Consider the following 12520-nt stretch of genomic DNA (forward strand, 5'->3'; position numbering starts at 1 on the left):
TCTCAAGATCCAAGTCAAATATCATCTCCTTCATGCTTCCCTGTCAGATCTTGTTCCCGCTCCCGACTTCTCTTGTGCTTCATCTGTAGGTCAGCTGGCCCCTTGGCTAGGCTGTGAATTCCTTGAAAGCAACTATTTTATTTTATTATCATACCTTAACACTTCACCCAGTACTTGGCATATATTAAATGCTCAATAAATGTTTAATGAGTTGGAGAGTTATCTAATATCCTCTGGGTATTAAAAAACATTATAACTTCTTGTCTACGTTTTTCCACAAGGCTCTCAAGAGACCATCAGATTCCTATTTAAATCAAAATGTAACATGGCGTCCAATGAATATCCCTGTTTACCAACTCAGCCCATCAGCTACCTATGCTGCCTTTTTTTTTAAAGTTTATTTATTTATTTTTGAGAGAGGCTGGAGAGGGGCAGAGAGAGAGAATCCCAAGCAGGCTGCATGCTGTCAGCGCAGATCCCCATGCAGGGCTCGTCATGAACCGTGAGATCAGGACCCAAGTGGAAGTCAAGAGTGGGAAGCTCAACCGACTGAGCCCCACCCAGGAGCCCCTGTGCTGCTTTCTTTTTAAATGTGATCAAGCCTTCTGAAGAATTCTGACAGAAATGTTTATTTACTGTTTCTAGAATGTGTTCACTCATTCTTGAAAATTGAGGCATTTGCTTTATTTTGGTTTTTTCATCTCTTCCATTCACTGCAATACTAATTCACTCGCAGTAATTTCGAGATTACATATGCACTCCAATGCATTTTATTACTGTGGCATATAAACAGTTTGGGTCGGTAAAGTTGATCTCCTGTGTTATAATTATTGGTAAAATAACAGTATCTCACATTTGTAAAAGTGCCTTACCATTTGCAAAATGTTTTCTCATATCTGATTTGAGCCTTACTAGAAACTCCTGTTTCATAAGTAGTGACTATTATCTGTGGTTTTCAGTCGGGAAAACAGTTTAGAGAGATAGGTGACATGACGGGATATCGTAGAGTCAAGAATTGAACCCAAGCTTTTCAGAACAACCCGGGACCTTATTTATGATCTGGGCTCCGGTGCCTTATGCTCATTCTGTTCTTTCCTGATTAAAGATAACTCTTCTCGTGGAGAAGAAACACACACAGTTACACAGCTCGACTTTTCTCTTTGCATTTCCTGTTCTTGTCATTCTCCAACCTTTTTTCCTCCAACCTTTCTCCTTTTTTATTCTTTTTTTTTCTTTGTTCTGAGTGTACCCATTTTGTCATATGTTCTGTTTGCCTGTTAAATTTGTTTTGGTGCTGCAGGGAAAAAGGGAAGAAACCAACACTCATTGTGTCAGGTGACGCATCTGCTGTTTCTGCACATTAGCTCAGTGTCATAACCTAGCAAGATAGGTGAAATCATCCTTGATTTGTGCAGATGAGGAGAGAGGAGGCTCAGAGATTTACCCAGTTACTACCTACCATAATATGCACCCCCCCCGCCTCCACCACCAAATTGTCTGAATAAGGATTTCAAGTGGAAACATCTCTTCGATTTTGTGCAGAATTTAGTATGCCTTTTTTTTGTTTTAAAGGGGACACTCCACGATGGTTTTCCCTTTTTTCTGTGATATTTTCATATTTAGAGAAGTGTGATAGAGATTTAAGAAAGCATGGGGAATGCTGGGTCTACCTCTTTCCTTCTCCTGGTGTGCTGTTTTTCATTTGGTTTAGGTCACTGTGAAATGTAAATGTTACCTTAATAGGGGTGGTGCACACATACACACACACACACACACACACACACACACACACACACACACACATCACTTTTGTCTATATCATACCTCAGCAAGAACTAGTTTCTCAGATGCGTCCTCACAGAGAACAGAGCCCCAGGGAGATGGGACCCAGGACAGGGGAGAGCCTTTCGGGGAAGGGAGGGCTGTGGCACTGGGGCATGGCACGCGAGGGCAGGTCTGTGGGGGGCACTGGTACACCACTGTGGTCATCATGCCTTCTCCTTAACCTCCAGAGTTGTGTCTAGAATCATTTGGTGCAGCAGAAGTCAATGTGGTGGCCACACTTCTGAGTTTTAGGAGTTGTGCTGCACACACAGCCGCCTCTCGGTTTTCTCCCGCCTCCTATGAATAGCAAGCATCTCTCTTCTTACGCTGAATTTCAACAACACACAACCTGGTGGACTCATAATTATAAACCACTGAATGTTAGAGGTGGAGGGTAATAATTTCTAGAATGACTGTGCCTAGTCATAAAGTAATCTCTTATTTCCCCACTTTCTAGACAATTGCAACACGACTTTCCCAGGGCTCTGATTTTCAGCACGGATGATTTTTTCTTCAGGGAAGACGGTGCCTATGAGTTCAATCCTGACTTCCTGGAGGAAGCACATGAATGGAACCAGAAAAGAGGTGACAAATTCCTTTCCAAATTCCCGGGAAACCCTATTGTGCACATAGAATAAGTTTTATGGAAGGAGTGTAATAAAAGTTCTGCCATTTTTCCCCCCAAACAGAATGCCAGAGCATAACCTCCCTAGATTCCAGGAAAAGGAAAATTATTGATAATGGGTTCTGAAATAGATGGCACTAAAGTTGTGTAATGAGGACATCCTGTAATAAAAATAACAAAATATGGAGTACGCTCGCCCTTCTGATTGTTGCATGTTGCTCACTGTTATATAACATTGTGTTGCAGCCAGAAAAGCAATGAGGAATGGCATATCCCCCATTATTATTGATAATACCAACCTCCACGCCTGGGAAATGAAGCCCTATGCAGTCATGGTAGGAAACAGCATCATTCTGATTTTTCAGTTCCGGAAATTTTGTGAGAAAATTGAACCATTTGTTCTTTCCTCTTTTTCCGATCTGCCATGATCTCATCTTTATTAATAGTAGTTCTCTCAGAGAGCAGGTAAACAGGTTTTATTTTAGTGTTTCTCTCTTGTTCAGTGGCTGAAACTTGCTAAGGTGCTAATATCCCCTCAGGGTACATTTGTAAACACTCATTGGTCTGAATTCTTGATGGTTTTTCTGTCTTGATTTTCTGTCTTGCTTTCCAAAGAAGAGACATCTATACACAGGGGCACCGTCTGAAGCTTGCAGAGAAATATTGGGGTGGGCAGTGCTGCTAGCCGAGTTGTAGGTTATATTGATAGGACACGGTCTTTGGCAGGCAGGGATTTCAGTACTGTTTAGTGTTGCCACATGAGAGTTCTGGGGTGACCTTTTTTTTTTTTTTTTTTTTTTTTTGTTTTAAAACATATTTAGGGTTAACACTGTAACCCTATTAAGATACTAGAATACAAATATAAATACACAAACAAAGATAACTCAGCTCTCTACTGTCAGAATAGAAAAGTAAGAGGAATAAAACTATGTTTGTATTTTAAATTATGATCTGTTTTCAGACATATTTCACCTTTTCTGGTCATAAGTTTTCATTCCCTATTGGGCATATAGATAGGAGAAAAGATCCTGAAACACACAGGGCAAGAAGACGACAGATGAGTAGTCTAATTTTGTCATACATAATCCCCACTTGTCTAACAGTAAAGTGAGTATCTCTAAGAAACTGGGCTCGTGGCATCTATTCATGGCTTCTTTTTAATCCGGGGGCAAGAGAGCTTACACGCAGGTGTGCTTTTCTCTAACTGTACATCCATCTGGTTTATTTAGGCCCAGCCTGTGGGACTTTGGGTGAATGTAGGAAGGAATGAACATCACTTTTGTCGTTACTTCAGTTCATGGACCGAGAGTCCACCTGGCAGAGAAATGAAAGGGGACATGAGTAGTCAAGTTAATTAAGGCACAACTCAAAACCAAGAGTAGTGGGAGAGTGGCTTAAGGAAAGACATCTTATTTTTTATTATCTGGAATGTGCAATCTTTTTAAGCCACCCACAGCTATTACTAAGATCCAGAAATTAGGTATTTTCCATCTAGGATATCTGAATCCTTTTCTAATGAGAAGGGTCCATCTCAATCTCAAGAATGAAGAGGAAATCTTTTTACTTAGCTGTTTTCATTCTGTATTTTGTAACACAATAAACGATAGTGACAACAGAGTTCAGATTTTGAGATGAGAAAGGAGTAGCCAGTTTATGAATGCAAAGATTATTTGGATGTTTATATGCAAACTGTAAACCCAAGGATCACGGGGCGTGGTGCTTTGGGCCGGACTGTATTGCATAGTGGGGAAAGCCCCTTCTTGGCGGGAAGAGTTTGTAAAGAGTGTTGGGAAATCATTTTTATTTCATAAGCTCTGTTCCTAGGGCACCCTCACTTTCTAACTGAGGCATGAGGAATGGGACAAGGCATTTGGCAGAAGAAAACTCGGTGATAATCCTATAAGGGACTTTGAGAAGCCACTGAATTCATTTCTCATACATGTGGGCAGGATATTTAAAACTTAGTTCAGCTATCTATTTTTAAAAATGTCCCCAAAGAACCTTTATCATTTTCCTACATAGTAGATAAAATTGACCAAAACTTATCATTGGGAACCATAATATAATCTGAGAGTGGCTAAGTATGGAAATGAACCAACGGTACTTGTAAGATAAACTAAGGCCTTGGATTACTGGTAAAACAAAAGGAATCTTAGAAAAGATTTGTAGTAAATGTTAAATGGCAGCATAAACATTCCCAAACATACGTACCATGTCTTCAATGTTTTATGTACTTTTGAAAAATCAGGCACTTGAAAATAACTATGAAGTTATATTCCGAGAACCTGACACTCGCTGGAAATTCAACGTTCAAGAGTTAGCAAGGTACTTCTTTGTTTTTCTAGTTCCTCATTATGTATCCTGCTGTTTTCAGGTATTTCAGACCGAACAAAAGAATCTTTTCAGGCTGGAAATGGACATGGTAGTTTTCAGGCCAGAAATGGTAATTCTTGGAAATTGATCACTTTGGATTTATTAATGTGAAGACTTTAGTTTTGGGTCAGTTTTCTAATATACCGCTAAACGCTACACTTTGGCTTGGACTTGGTCCTTTTAAAGGACACATTTAACTTTCTGCTAAAATGCTTCTTCGTTAATGAACGTTTGAAAGCACTTTTCTCTGCATGGGATTGCACATGTCAGTGGCGTTTTTGCATTGAGGCTCAATAAAGATCTTTAAACGTTCAACAGTCTGTGGTTCACTTAGGGTCTAGATGCTGCTTCTAATTTATAAAGCAATAAATGTCCAAATAATACTAACTTGTTGATTGAGTGCATGGGTTCTGATATTTACTATCTGTGTTATTTGATGATGTCAATGATTTAAAGAAACCAGTGAGATCAGAATTTACTTTTTAGGAATAAGACTGATTTATCCTATAGTTACAAGGAGATAGTGCTTCCAAAATCGGTCTGTGGCCCACGCCCATCACAGTTGCCTGAGGTGATTGTTAAAATCCTAGTTCATGGGCCCCATGCCACAGTGGGAATCTCTGGTAATTGCATTTCGAACTATATCCCCAGTTGATTCTGAGGCCCGCTTGAATTTAAGATTATTTTAATTAGCATCTAGAAGTGTCTCGGACTGACATAAATGGATTATAGATATATGCATGATTAACAGGCAAAAATATAATAAGTAGATCTCATGGTGTTCTTTTATACCTTGAAGCATGAAATTGAGAGTTCCAAAAACAAAGCATTTCCGAAACTCTAGTTGTTTAGCCTTAGAGCAGCACAAAAAAACAGGAGTGGAGCCTGAAAGATAACTCCTTAAAGAGATGTTATGCTTTAGTGAGAGTTAAATCCTGAGACTAGGGAGTGCATATCTATATAATGACGCAGGACTTGTAACTCCTTTTGAATATACTGCCTTAAGTACATGTTTGCATTTTTTCCCATGTAGAAGGAACATTCATGGAGTCCCAAGAGAAAAAATACACCGGATGAAGGAACGGTATGAACACGATGTTACCTTTCACAGTGTGCTTCATGCGGAAAAGCCAAGCAGAATGAACAGAAACCAGGACAGGAATAACCCATCACCTTCCGACGGCGCAGGATACTGGAATCCCTGCGCGGAGTTTCCCACCCGGAGGGCTCATGGGGGCTTCACAAACGAGAGCTCCTTTAACAGAAGAGGCGGCTGTCACCATGGATATTAGAGGCCTATCGTACAGGCATTCACAATTTTCCTAAATCAGTTTTTACCGCAACTTTTGGTATTTATTCTTTGTTCAGTTTTAGCCAGAGCTCTAATTCCCGTGTAAATAGTCGGACCTGAAAGTTTTTCAGAAGTCATTATATTCATTTTCAACAAGCACTTGTTAAAAGTGATCCTCTATGCATGGTCTGATGCTGGAATTCTGATTTGATTAAACAAAGTCACTTTCTCTAGGGAACCAATTGGAAACGGAACCCTGAAAACGTACCCAGTCACATAAGTTCAATATACAGAAGCTTCAGTACCACTTCCTCTGAAGTAATCTATTTTTCCAGAAAACCCATCTCCATCAGGAAGGTTGGAAAGGTGGGGGAGAAGTGGGAGACAGGAAAATGTTAGTGCCATTGCTACTTTGATAAGCCGTGTATCCAAAAAATGTGAGATGTGTGGCTGTCACGATGAGAGTGGTTTTCCTCTAAAATGCATATGCTAGAGAGCATACATCTAAGGGAATATCGTCCTTCAAAGTAGACTCTTTGGGAAATTATCCCTTTATTCTCGTGATGTGTCATTGTTAAAAAGTCTTTTGGATTCTTCTTGATAGCTCTAAAAGCTACTGAGGAAAACCAGTGTCATTATTTAAAGTCACATCTTGTGTTTTAACTACCACTGTATCGAATAGGATTAAACCTGATGAACTTTTTGGCTGTTGTGCCAATAGTGGAAATTAAAGAAGCCTGACTTTATAAAACACCAGTTTTTAAGAGGAAAAAATTAAGCAGTTTTTAGACATGTGCATAATCAGTTGGCTGCCCAAATGTTTGGGAGCACAAGAATTAAGCATCCCAAGATATAAATCATATAGGGATACGTAAAAGTCATGCTCATTGCAAGATGAGCATTCTTGGCGTTTTATGTGGCATTATTTAAGACAATAAAGTTCTACCACAACTCTGGGATGTCCCTCTTAAACCAATACTGAATTTATGATTCCAAATCAAGTCTCCACAGGTTAGAATCAAATTAATTTGGTGTGAGACCATGATAGATAAGATCACGTAGGATGTATGCTTTATTTCTTGTTGGCCAACAGCTTCTTTATAATGTTCTGTGAAATATTATTTTAAGTGTCCTATATAATGGTGCTTTTATGGTTATTAAAAATTATCTATGGTATTGCTTTATATGAATTTGTCATTGAATCTAGACTGCTTTAATGATATAAAAAAATTAATTGCCTAAATTCCATAGAATTCTACCCTATTAAGAACCAGTTTTTCTATATCATAAACTTATTTACCAGTCTTCTTTAGTAAATAGGAGACATAAAGACAAAAGCAACCTTGCATTTTACATGCTTATATAAATTATTTGATCTGCATACATTGGAAAGGCTATTACTTTAGCATTTTAATATCTGCCACTATTGACATCTTATGGCTTTTTATTCACCTTGTCTGAGTAACCACTCTGATATGGCCCCAGGTTTAGATCCAGAGCTTTTAAAGAGCTCAGGAGAGTAATTTCCCTATTTGTCTCTTTTTTCCCCCTGGATGACTCCTGAAATACTTGGTTTGGAAGCATAAACATAATTGATTAAATGCTGCCAACTTTGTCCCAGCTAGAAGTGATTTATTTTTTCTCTCAGTTCCCAAGTTTCCTGATTTATGTAATTTTTTGAACACTCAACTTTAACCTGTAGTTTTGTATGATTAACGTTTGTATGGTTCACAGAGCCGGCATAGTGCTTTACGTACAAGATAGGGTCTCGTTAAGTAATTGCTGAGTAACACAAACTGCTTTTACCATTATCCCTAATCCTATGGTGTACATTCTTGACTTTGTAATCATTGTCACTTCTTAGGGGACAATATCTGCATATACTTAAGCTTCATATTTTGCTTATATAGCTTCCTATATTTTTTACAATGTGTAAAAAAGGAGTGTGTGCATGAGATCTCTCTATAATGTGTGGTCTAAATGGTAAGGAGGAATAGAGGACGTAGTAGCAGTTCAGGTTAGATTCTTCTAATTCTTTTTTGTTCATCTGAGACTCCAGTTTTATTCCCTGTTCGAGAGTGGATCACTTGGAAAATGATTAGGATGGGAAGACCAAATTGTTTTACGAACAAAATTTAAATCATGTATTAACAAGACTGGCAGAACACTTGAGTTAAAAAGAACTGCAGAATGGATTATTGTTACGTTAATTTTTAGAGGAGCCAAAAATCATGGATCACAGTTATGAAAGAAAAAATTGCTTTTTAAAAGATTTATCCTTGGCTTTGAAATGCGTTTCTAATTAGATTTGAAAACAGGATATTTTATATAAACTTAAGGCATAGTAAAAGACCTGATTTCAGAGCTTTTCTATGCTATCGGCTCCTGGTTGGAAGTGCATTCTCTTTTCTCCATTAAGCGTAAGAAAGTCACAAACGAGAATATCCTCTTATATTGAACTATTACTGTCTGCCTTGGTGGTTAGAGAAAACCAGGTTTAAAGGAAGTACTGCTGAGTCCTGTGACAGGGCTAAAAATAAAGTGGGTAGAATCTGCCAATTTGAAAGAACAGTTTTCTCTGAAGTTGCAGATGATCATTTTGTTACAAAAACATTAACACTATGAAATCTGATTTAAAGTACTTGAATTTTTAATTAAAATAACTCAGAGATCACAATGGAATCATAAAAAGGAATTACATTGGGGTTTCTGTTTTTCTTGTAGTTATGCCGACTTAGGGTTGAAGAATGGGTCTTAGAAAACACCACTGTTGTATCTTTCTCTTCCTGACGTTTAATTAGGATAGAAGTAGAAGAGAATCAACACGTTTGTTAGGGAAAACTGGGTCACAGTGGGCTATCTCCGAGAAACAAAACTAAACCAAACCATCTAAGATAGGAACTAAACTAAAAAGAATTACAGGAGTCAAAATAACTGTACTTACGAACCTAGTTTCATTTAATTAAGGACACAACTTAAAGAAAAAGTTACTTTGTAAAATAATACTTGGTCAAGTCCAGTGATCAAATTCAGTCACAAAGATTTAAGGGAGATTTTTTTTCTTGATTAGTTAATAAAGACCCAGTCAATTTTAAGATCAGTAACAAATCAAAGCCCAGAGGCAGGCAAAGAGCATTTCTGTCATAGACAGGCACCCAGGGAAATTAGAGACTATTTTTCTCATTATGCGAACACTGATGTGCCGTTTGAAGCTGTATTTTTTACAAACTGGAGAGGCTGAGTCAGTGACTTATCGTCATGTTTGCTGTTGTCGCCTTTGCAGTCTCACAGATGACCTTTTTACTGTATCTGTGTCCTGCACGTCAGGCTCCCATCCTTCGGTGCTGGCCTGGGGGTTCTCGCAGTCTCGTATCCCAGAGGCAGGAGGATACCTTTTCGGCCTGACATAATCTTTTGAGCTCGTGGGAGCAGTCCTAGGGGAGTCATTGGGAGACAGAAGTTGATCTTCTCCTGCCGAACCAGACAAAAGGGCTTGAGTGTTGATCAATGCAAGTTCTTCATCAGCTATTGAATCACTTTCCACAAGAGAAGTGTCATTAAATTTCAGCGGAGTCCTCTGAGGGGAATTCAACTCTCTTTTCTTCATAGGTGTTTCGTATTTGGTGCCACAACTCCGTGGTGGCTGAAATGCCTTCTGTGCAGCTGGAGAAACAAATGTACAAATGGGACTCACAGGTGGAGGTAAAGGCAGTCTACTCAAAAAATCCAAGGCTTTTCTCTTCTTGCAGGTTTTCGGGTCATCCAGCTCTCTCTCCCCTTTATAACAAGACTCTGAAGTCATTTGGGCTGATCCAGGTGTGGGCACAGACTTTGTTTTCGGCTTACAAAGTGATAAAGGACTCTGGTAATTCATCTCACTATTGGGAGAAGACATCTGATAAAAAGACAAAATGCAGCCTAGATAATGATGCACTAATATGTAAAACATCATCAAATCAGCTTTTCGTTAGAAATATTTAAGCACACAAATACCACATACATTCTCACGCCCATCGTGACTCATAGGTCAGATGATTTCAAGAGACATTTACATTATTGTTCTCATTCCAGAAGGAAACAGTTTTGCATACAAGGATACAAAAATGACACAAAAAGAAAAAAGAATGAAGACTAATTGTAATAAAAGACAAAAAGGGAGGCAGGGGGATTTAACTGACTCTTGAATCTTTTCTTTTTTCATTAACAGCTTAAACAAAGATGAGCATTTTTAAACCATTTTAAGAGCACAGACTGCCTGGGTTCTAACACTTAACTTTTCTAGTTTTGTGACTTTAGGCAACTGTTCAACCTCTCTAGACCATAGTTTCCTCATTTGCAAAACAGAGATAATTTTCATCCCATGGGTTGTGGTAAAGATTAAATGAGTTAATACAGATACACTAAGCAACTGTTAGCTACTTGAGATTTAGTCATCAGTCAGTATTACAGACCTTACAGCTTAATTTGCGTGTACGGTGATTTAAAGAGTTAGGCTGAGCTTAGAAACACCCCTAACTGTATAGAATAGTCCTTCTAGCAAAAGGACAGAGGCAAAACAGAGGCAAAACACTATTTTCTATCACATGCACTTGCAATGCTAAAAACGAAAGCACCTGTTTGTCAAATGTGACCCCAAAGAAGGTTCCATTCTGGCTTTGATAAGCAAGATATAATTTCCAGATAACCTATACTTACAGGAGCCACTGAACAATAAACTACACTTTCTGGTCAAGTTTAATTCCATTTCACCAAGTTTACCACATGCACACCAGAATATAGTATTGACTGCGTACATAATACTCATAAAATTCCTTCAATTAACTTACCGAAAGTTTACTTCCTAGGCCAAGGACGGTTTGAACGGTGTGTGGCTCTGAAGTATAGTCTTTCGTTGGGGTGGACACCTTGGGACTGTTGGCATTAAGTATATGCACAAGTTTGTTTTCTGCATCATTGCAAAACGTATCAATATTCTAAGAAAATAAATTGGAAAAGCTGTTTTGTAAAATGAAAATACACATTTTCATGTTTTCAGAAAATGTTACCTTTAAAATTAGAAATAAAAGATTCAGACCAGAAAAAAAGAATGACACACCCAAAATTTGAGAGCAACTGTCAAACAATATACCAGTGTAAAAATGCAAAGCCAACATGTTGGAGGGAGGGAGGGAGTGTGTGTACGTCAGGGAAGGAAAGAGACGGGAGAGATCTTGCCAACCAGCCAGTTTAATTACAAGGTATTCCACGGTACTGGATTAGGAGCTGGAAGACGGGGGCTCAAGTTCCAGCTCTATTTCCTACCTAATAGCTGTAAATCACCTAACATCTATAGAGTATGCCCTGGGTTAGTAGTAAAATGAGACAACTGCCTCACGTCTGTTCTAAGAACGGAAACAATGTATAGGTTAAGCCACATAAAACTGTTGTTTCAGAAGTTACAACTGGTCGAATACCAGCAATTTTATATAATTTAACCTAATTCATGAGAGTATTTTGTAAAAGTTAAAAATGCTATGTAAATAACAGTTGTCTCTGAACAATCCTTGAATAAAACCTGGGAGAAATTCTGGGATGTTTTTCATCTGTATGGAGGCCAAATGGTGAATATAATTCCCACTCCACCCCCAATTTAGAAACCAGATCAATCAGGGTGTTATTCTTCACTATAATATATATTGAGTCTTTAGGTAAAATATTACACAAACTTCCTTGATACAGCTGGCTACTCTGATGCTTTTAAAATATAATTTTATTTATATATATATTTTGAACAACACACATTTCAGATATCAAACTAACAGCCTTATCTTGAAGATTCTTTACTAGTTAGCAATTTTTAAAATCCAAAATTTTATTGGGAGGCAGCATTGCACAGTGGTTAATACGTGGGGCTATGCAGGGGCACTTGGGTGGCGCAGTCAGTTAAGCATCTGACTTCAGTTCAGGTCATATCTTGTGGTTTGTGAGTTTGAGCCCCGTCTCGGGCTCCGTGCTGATAGCTCAGAGCCTAGAGCCTGCTAAGGATTGTGTGTCTCCTTCTCGCTCCGCCCCTCCCTCCCTCCCTTCATCTCTCTCTCTAAAAAAAAAAAAAAAAAAAAAGTTGGGGCTGTGAACTCAGAGAGCTTAAGTATGAATCTTGCTTCTAACAACTTGGCTGTGTGACTTAATCTCGCTGTTTTTCATCAATAAAATGGAAAAGCAGTTCCCCACCTCATAGGATTGGTGGAAGAATTGAATGCGACAGGCTATGAACAAGGCCTGACATACAGCAAGCACTCTAAAACTGTAGCTAATAATTATTACTTGCTATATGTATAAATTTAAGCATAAAATGTATACATTACCCAGGGAAAATAATTTCAGTATTCTCCTATTTGAGATTATTTCAAATCAAGGACAGACATAAA

The 12520-nt window shown here is 38.4% G+C and overlaps 2 protein-coding genes across 5 annotated transcripts in view; one reads left to right on the plus strand and one right to left on the minus strand.

Annotated features, from left to right (window-relative positions):
* The window catches only part of N4BP2L1 (NEDD4 binding protein 2 like 1), a 35010-nt gene extending 25036 nt beyond the window's left edge, over positions 1-9974 (plus strand). The window contains exons 2-5 of one of the 4 annotated variants that reach the window (XM_060637410.3): positions 2282-2409; positions 4824-4892; positions 5856-5906; positions 9863-9974. In XM_060637410.3, the coding sequence (XP_060493393.3) occupies positions 2282-2409; positions 4824-4892; positions 5856-5899 (241 nt within the window). In that variant the 3' untranslated portion in view covers positions 5900-5906; positions 9863-9974. Of the gene's footprint in view, positions 1-2281; positions 2410-2695; positions 2785-4697; positions 4775-4823; positions 4893-5855; positions 7298-9862 lie in introns of those variants that run through there. The other 3 variants (XM_060637408.3, XM_060637407.3, XM_081795400.1) reach the window with 3 other exon arrangements.
* BRCA2 (BRCA2 DNA repair associated) overlaps positions 9217-12520 on the minus strand; it is a 59786-nt gene continuing 56482 nt past the window's right edge. Inside the window, exons 26-27 of the mRNA XM_060637392.3 lie at positions 10940-11086; positions 9217-10008 (exon numbers count right to left, since the gene is read on the minus strand). Coding sequence (XP_060493375.3) covers positions 9370-10008; positions 10940-11086 — 786 coding nt within the window. The 3' untranslated portion in view covers positions 9217-9369. The remainder of the gene's footprint in view (positions 10009-10939; positions 11087-12520) is intronic.

Source organism: Panthera onca, chromosome A1 (genome assembly GCF_046562875.1).
Source record: "Panthera onca isolate mPanOnc1 chromosome A1, mPanOnc1 haplotype 2, whole genome shotgun sequence".
Taxonomy (NCBI): domain Eukaryota; kingdom Metazoa; phylum Chordata; class Mammalia; order Carnivora; family Felidae; genus Panthera; species Panthera onca.